The sequence below is a fragment of the Dipodomys ordii genome, unplaced genomic scaffold (assembly GCF_000151885.1).
Source record: "Dipodomys ordii isolate 6190 unplaced genomic scaffold, Dord_2.0 Scaffold3, whole genome shotgun sequence".
Taxonomy (NCBI): Eukaryota; Metazoa; Chordata; class Mammalia; order Rodentia; family Heteromyidae; genus Dipodomys; species Dipodomys ordii.
The window spans coordinates 1,710,613-1,717,688 of NW_012267219.1; the positions used below are offsets into that span (position 1 = coordinate 1,710,613).

Here is a 7,076-nt window from a genome sequence, read left to right on the forward strand (position 1 = left end):
AACCGGACCCAAAAAAAAAAAAAGGAAAAAAAAAACTTAGAAAAATAAAGTTACAGGGGCTGGGAAGGTGGCTCAGTGGTAGAGTGTTTGTCTTGCATGCATGAGGCCCTGGGTTCGATTCCTCAGCACCACATAAGCAGAAAAAGCCAGAAGTGGAGCTGTGGCTCAAGTGGTAGAGGTGCTAGCTTTGAGCTGAAGAGCTGAGGGACAGTGCTCAGGCCCAGAGTTCAGGCCCCACGACCGAAAAAAAAAAGAAAAGAAAAGAAAAATAAAGTTACAGAAAACGTATGGTTTTTAAGGAACCAAATGGGGAACTTACATAAGGAGCTCATCTACAAGAGAAAGCATCTCTTAGGGATAAAAATGGGCACTGTTGGGCTGGGAATGTAGCTTAGTGGTAGAGTGTTTACCTAGCATGCATAAAGCCCTGGGTTCAATTCCTTAGTGCCACATAAACAGAAAAAGCTGGAAGTGGCACTGTGGCTCAAGTGAGCAAAAAAGCTCAGTGACAGTGCCTAGACTCTAAGTTCAAGCCCCAGGACTTGCCAAAAAAAAAAAAAAGAGGCACTGTTGGTTTATACCAGTAATCCTAACTAACTAGTAGGCTTGAGATCTGAAATTTCAAGTGTGAAGTGAAGCATGCCTGGACAAATAAATCCAAGACTCTTATCTCCAGTTGTCCAGTAGAAGCCAGAAGTAGAGGTATGATTCAAGTGGCAGAACAACAGCCTAGAGCAAAAAAAGCCAAGACAGAGCAAGAGACCCTGAGTTCAAGCTCCAGGACTGGGACACACATGCACAAAAAAAAAAAAAATACTGGGTACTAGTGGTCCACACCTGTAATCTTAGCTACTCAGTAGTACTTAGGAGGCTGAGATTGGAGGATCATGGTTTGAATCCAGCCCAGGCAAGAAAATTTGTGAGACTCATCTCCAATTAATCACCAAATACCCAGAAGCAGAGTTGTGGCACAAATTGTAGAGTGCTAGCCTTGAGGGAAAAAAAAAAGAAAAGAAAAAAGCTCAGGGACAGCAGCACCCAGGTTCTAAGTTCAATTCTTAGACCACAAAAAAAAAGACCGATTAGACTAAAAAAAAAAAAAATCTAACTTATATTGACCAAACCTCCTCTACTTCCCTATTCCATCCTTAGGGTTTCCAGCTTCAAAATGTAAGGTCTGATAAGCAGGGTATATATAGTATCCCTGGCAATATTAACACGAGTAAGCATTCTTGAACATTATTTCCCAGATGTCTTCCTGAAGTCCACTTTAAACTATCCACACTGTCTAATTTAACTGCTACACTTACTGTTAAGGTTGTATCTAGAATTGAGATTTCTTTTGACATAATAAAGGATAGCTGGTACTTTCCAGTTCATGTCAAACTGCACAGCTTCATGCTAGAGAAGGAAACAAAAAACAGGGTTGAAGGTATAAACCAATGATGAACAAAGCCAGCATGAATAAAGCCTTGAGTTCAATCCCCAGCATTGCAAGAAAAAAGGAAAAAATGGGGGGAGAGGGCAGGGAAGATGGCTCAATGGTAGAGTGCTTGCCTTGAATGCATGAGACCCTGGGTTCGATTCCTCACATGAGCAGAAAAAGCCGGAAGTGGCACTCTGGCTCAAGTGGTAGCGTTCTAGCCTTGAGCTGAAGAGCTGAGGGACAGCACCCAGGTCCAGAGATCAGGCCCCATGACCAACCAAAAAAAAAAAAAAAAACGGGAGGTGGGGGGGAAAGCCATTTATTTTTTATTTTTGCCAGTCCTGGGGCTTGAACTCAGGGCCTAAGCACTGTCCCTGAGCTTCATTTACTCAAAGTTAGTACTTAACCACTAGAGTCACAGAACCACTTCAGGATTGTTTCTTTTGTTTTTGTTTTTGGTTGGTTGTGGGGCTTGAACTCTGAGCCTGGGCACTGTCCCTCAGCTCTTCAGCTCAAGACAAGCACTCTACCACTTAGCCACAGTGCCACTTCCAGTGTTCTGGTGGTTAATTGGATATGAGTCTCACAGACGTGGCTGGGTGCTGGTGGCTCACACCTGTAATCCTAGCTACTCAGGAGGCTGAGATCTAAGGATCGAAGTTCAAAGCCAGCCCGGGCAGGAAAGTCCATGAAAAAAAAAAGCTCACAGGCTGGGAAGGTGGCTCAGTGGTAGAGCGCTTGCCTTGCATGCCTTAGGCCTTGGGTTTGATTCCTCAGCACCACATAAGCAAAAAAGAAAAAAGCCGGAAGTGGCGCTATGGCTCAAGTGGTGGAGCACTAGCCTTGAGCTGAAGAGCTAAGGGACAGTGCCCAAGCCCAGGCTCCATGACTGGACCCCCCAAAAAAAAACAACCAAAAAAGTCTCACAGACTTTCCTGCTTGGGCTGGTTTAAACCTGGATCATCAAATCTCTGCCTCCTGGGCAGCTAGGATTACAGTTGTGAAGCCACCAATGCCCGGTGGCTTTTTCTTTTTATGTGGTACTGAGGAATGGAACCCAGGGTTTCATGTATGCTAGGCAAGCACTCTACTAAGCCACATTCCCAGTCCAAGAAAAACCTTTTTTTTTGGTCAGTCGTGGGGCCTGAACTCCAGGCATGGGTGCTGTCCCTCAGCTCTTCAGTGTAAGGCAAACCCACTACCACTTGAGCCACAGTGCCACTTCCGGCTTTCTCTGCTTATGGGGTGCTGAGGAAACAAACCCAGGGCCTCATACATGTGAGGCAAGCACTCTACCACTGAGCCACCTTGCCAGCCCACCATTTTGATTATGTATTTTTGGGGGTGTGTGCCAGTTCTGGGGCTTGAACTTAGGGCCTGGGCACTGTCCCTGAGCTTCTTTTTACCCAAGGCTAGCACTCTACCACTTGAGCCACAGGGCTACTTCTGGCTTTTTCTGTTTATGTGGTACTGAGGAATTAAACCCAGGACTTCATGCATGCTAGACAAGTCCACCTGCTAGACTAGTCCACATTCCCAGCCCCAGCATTATCATTTTTTTTTTTTGTCAGTTGTGGGGCTTGAAGTTCGGGCCTGGGCGCTGTCCCTCAGCTCTTCAGCTCAAGGTGAGGGTTCTACCACTTGAGCCACAACACCATTTCTGGTTTTCTTGTGGTTAATTGGAGATACGAGTCTCATGGACTTTCCTGCCCAGGCTGGCTTTGAGCTGTGATCCTCAGATCTCAACCTCCTGAGTAGCTAGGATTATAGGTGTGAACCACTGATGCCCAGCCCAAGTATTACTTTTAATTCTGCTGAATCTTTATATTCCCAAGATCATTCTCTCCCTGTTGAATAATCGTGGCATTTGACAGGGATGCTAAGCATCCTCCGTGAGGATGATGATGCTGGCAAAAGGGAAGATGAAAAGGGGATGGAACATGTTATAACTCACCTTATCAATAGGTTCAATAAGGAAGTCATTGAAGAGATACCACTGCTGGTGAGTAACGCCCTGTACAGATACAGAGAAAGACTGATACCAAAGAAGAAAGACTGATGCTGGACCACTCTGCTAGGGACTCTAAAATAGACTTAGGACTCCACCGTGGCCATCCACAGGACCCTTGCCCTGGAGCACCTCACTTACCTCCTTGCGCTGGTGGTAGGTCTCTCCAACTTTGATGTGAGCCACCAGGCTGCCCCCTGTGCGTGAGTCCAGGATGTGTACCACAGTAGCCATCAGGTCATACACATAGACACCATGCTCCTCCTCTGCCCTGGCTGGGCCCCACTGTGAGGGGGGTACCCAGGCTGCTAAGCTAAGTTTAAGGATGGGGAAGCATAGGGGATGGGGATCGAGGGCAGGGAGTAGGGGATACAAGGATAGGGAGCCGGGGCAGGTTATCTCCATCTTAACCCATCTATGACTCCCAACACTAGAAAAAAATCCCATAACTGATAAAATACTAGGCCTTGTCCCCTTCCTTCTTCCTCTACTAAGTTCCACCTTCCCCCTGTCCCACTTCACCTTCTACCCTAACTTCTCTCCTTTATTCCCTCTCTTCTTCCCAGTGTTTCAATAACCTGCACCTCATCCCCATCAGTCCAATTGCACACATCCAGCCCTTTGTTCTTGGTCATCTTCATGCGAATGGAAAAAGGAAGCCAGACGTTCTTCAATTCCTCAATGGAAGGACACAACAGCAACCCCTCTGGACTCCCCAGTTCTTTCCTATGGGGACAAAAGGATTGGAAGTGTGTTCTGAAGCCATCTAGCCAGTGAACAGAGGCACCACTGGGTAGGTTCAGTCCTTTCCCAATTTCCAGGACCATACTTACCGATCTGCCAAAGCAAATTCCTTGTTTTTGATTTCCCCGCCATGCTTCTTTATGGCCATCTTGAAGGCAACCTGAACACAAAAGGAAAAAAGTCTGTTTCCAAAAGAACATAATCATATATAGAAGAAGAGGGAGGAAAAGAAAAAGTACTCTTCAAAAACCCTGCTTCTGGGGGCATGGCTCAAAAGGTAGAATGCTTGCCTAATAAGCTCAAGGCCCTGAGTTCAAACTCCCAGCACAGGCACCAAAAACAAAACCAAATAAACAAAAAAACATGGCTTCTAAGCTGTGTGCTGGTAGTTCACTCATATAAACCCCTATTTGCAGGGCTGAGGACTGGAGGATTAAGGTTCAATGCCACCTCAGGTAGAAAAGTCCAAGACTCCAACAACCAGCAAACAGCCAGACTGGAGGCATGGCTCAAATGGTAGAATGCCAGCCACAAGTAGAAAAGCTGAGCAAGAGCACGAGGCCCTGAGTTCAAGCACTGGTCCTTACCTCAGCCTGTATCCTCCAGAAATCCGCCTCTTTTGAGCTGTTCACCTCACAATTAATGACAAGAATATCTGGCAGATGGCGGATGTTGCGGGTCTGAATCTGAGTGAACAAAACAAACAAGGGAGGCTACAGGGGAAAAAAACCTGGACAGCATCAGTAAATCCTGGATCTGAAGCCTCAAACGTGGGATTCCTTCCTGCTCCCCATAGATCCCTAGATAACAGTGTTAATGCAGCCACCCCCAGATGACTAAATCTCTAACATGGCAAGACACTAGTCCAATGCAACAACCACTCACCGTGGGCTGGTATTTCTCACAGTTATCACACCAGGCCTGTGTGTTCTGCTCCAGGCACATGCTTCGCTTTAGTACCTGAGCAAAGTCAAAGTTCTTCCCAGTTTTATCTGAGGGCAAATTGGATACTTCACTCCAGGTTTTCCTTTCTACCCACAGTTAGTCCCCTTTATCCCCGCCCCCTCAAATACTCCTCTGGGATGTGTTGGGACATCTGGAGGAGCCTTCCCAACCCAGCTGCAGGGTATACCACAGTTGCTACCCTCAGGGTAGGAGAGTGTGAAGAGTAGGGTGGATGAGGCTCGCACGGTCTCACTGCCGCAGCGGCAGAGGCTGCAGTTCTCCACCTCACAACTGAACAGCTGCCCAATGATAGAGTCCCCCGATGAACAAAAGCTGCTAAGAGTGACGAAGGCAATATATACACACCAAGAAAGTTAGAAGATCCATTAAGTCCCAGGAGAGCCTGTCCTGCACGGTGGCTTTATGATCCCTGTCTAATTCCATACCTGCCTCCAGCACCTCGATAAGCCTGGGGTACTTCCAGCTCCTGCATGTCCTGATGCAGCTGAGTAAGAATAAAGCGGTTCCACCTCTGAATGAGCCTGGCCAGATTGCCCTTGCCTGATGCCTCATCTGAATCAGCCAGGATTAGACCAAGGGCTGAGGCCTCAGGAATGGTGCGGAATGCTCGAAGAAAATTACTCCCCTGGAAAAGAGGTTATTTTCTCTTTTGTGGCTATTTGCATAGCAGTGATTGCTGGCCATCTCCCTTCCTCTTCCATTTCAAGAGTCCCCCATCTCCAGGCACTGACCTGGCAAGGGTCACCACGAGAGAGGTCCAACATATGGAAAAGGAAGCCTAGCTCACAGGCCAAACAGAACTCCTTCTGGCAAAGGTGGTTCTGGATGAGACAGCGAACAGGCTCCAGAAAATAGAGCACCTAGAGGGAAAATCAGAACTGGTATAGGAAATAGGGAATGGAGAAGAGATGGGAGGATACAAAGCAGAACTCCACTGAAGCAGTAGAGCTCACAGAGGAAGCTTAGAGGTAAGAAGCATGGTAGAGGAAGCCAAGGTACACCAGGTTTGGTTAAGGAGCCTAAAAGAGCAGAGTAGGGGCTGAGGACAACAAAGGAGGGATATTCAAGTCCTAGGAATACCCGGTGCTTACCTGGATCATGCAATTACAGTAGGCATTGGGGATGTGGGGCTCTAATCCAGCAAAAAGGGTCTTATTGTAGTGTTTGAAGTCAAAGTCCTCCAGCCCTAGCTTGGAATATTTGATGGTTACCTGAGGTAGAAACAGTCTGAGCAAGACAAGGATATCTTTATTTATTTATTTTTTTTGTGCCAGTCCTGGGGCTTGAACTCACGGACTGAGCACTATCCCTGAGCTGCTTTTGCTCAAGGCTAGCTCTCTACCACTTAAGCCACAGCACTACTTCTGGCTGTTTTTGTTTATTTGGTATGGAGGAATCGAACCCAGGGCTTAGTGCTTAATAGGCAAGCAATCTACCACTAAGCCACCTTCCCAGCCCCAAGACAATGCTATCTTCAGAGGCCCTCAAATCTTCCCAGTCACCACGGCCTCTCCAAGAACCTCTCTCCTGGGTCCAGAGTGGTAGGTGAAGGCTTCTTGACTAAGTCCTTCAAACCCTTCTATGATGACACCCTCCCAGGGCATGTTTCCCTACATCACTCCTGCTTCATGCCCCCCAGCACCTTGCGGTATTTCTTAGAAACCATATGGAGATGTGGCTCCTCTTCCCGCCCTATTGGTGATTCAGTGACTTGACTAAAGCTGTCAAATTCGCTGTCAGACTCCTTTAGTCGGTAAGGAATCTAGGATTGGAGAAAAAAAAAGAGGTAACTGAGGAACATCTGAATCATCTTTGGCTTCCTCCTCACTTTTTTTCTTCTTTTTTTGTGCCAGTATTGGGTCTTGAACTCTGGGCCTCATACTCTCACTTAGCTTTTTACACTTATGCTCTATCACTTAAGCCAGGCCTTTA

The 7,076-nt window shown here is 47.0% G+C and overlaps 1 protein-coding gene across 1 annotated transcript in view; it reads right to left on the reverse strand.

The window, feature by feature from the left end:
• Positions 1–7,076, reverse strand: part of Pan2 (PAN2 poly(A) specific ribonuclease subunit) — a 26,806-nt gene that overhangs the window by 9,510 nt on the left and 10,220 nt on the right. The window contains 12 exon segments of the mRNA XM_013018377.1: positions 1,311–1,401; positions 3,381–3,440; positions 3,576–3,719; positions 4,013–4,160; positions 4,268–4,338; positions 4,766–4,864; positions 5,064–5,170; positions 5,323–5,459; positions 5,570–5,769; positions 5,876–6,004; positions 6,236–6,355; positions 6,787–6,934. Of these exon segments, the coding sequence (XP_012873831.1) occupies positions 1,311–1,401; positions 3,381–3,440; positions 3,576–3,719; positions 4,013–4,160; positions 4,268–4,338; positions 4,766–4,864; positions 5,064–5,170; positions 5,323–5,459; positions 5,570–5,769; positions 5,876–6,004; positions 6,236–6,355; positions 6,787–6,934 (1,454 nt within the window).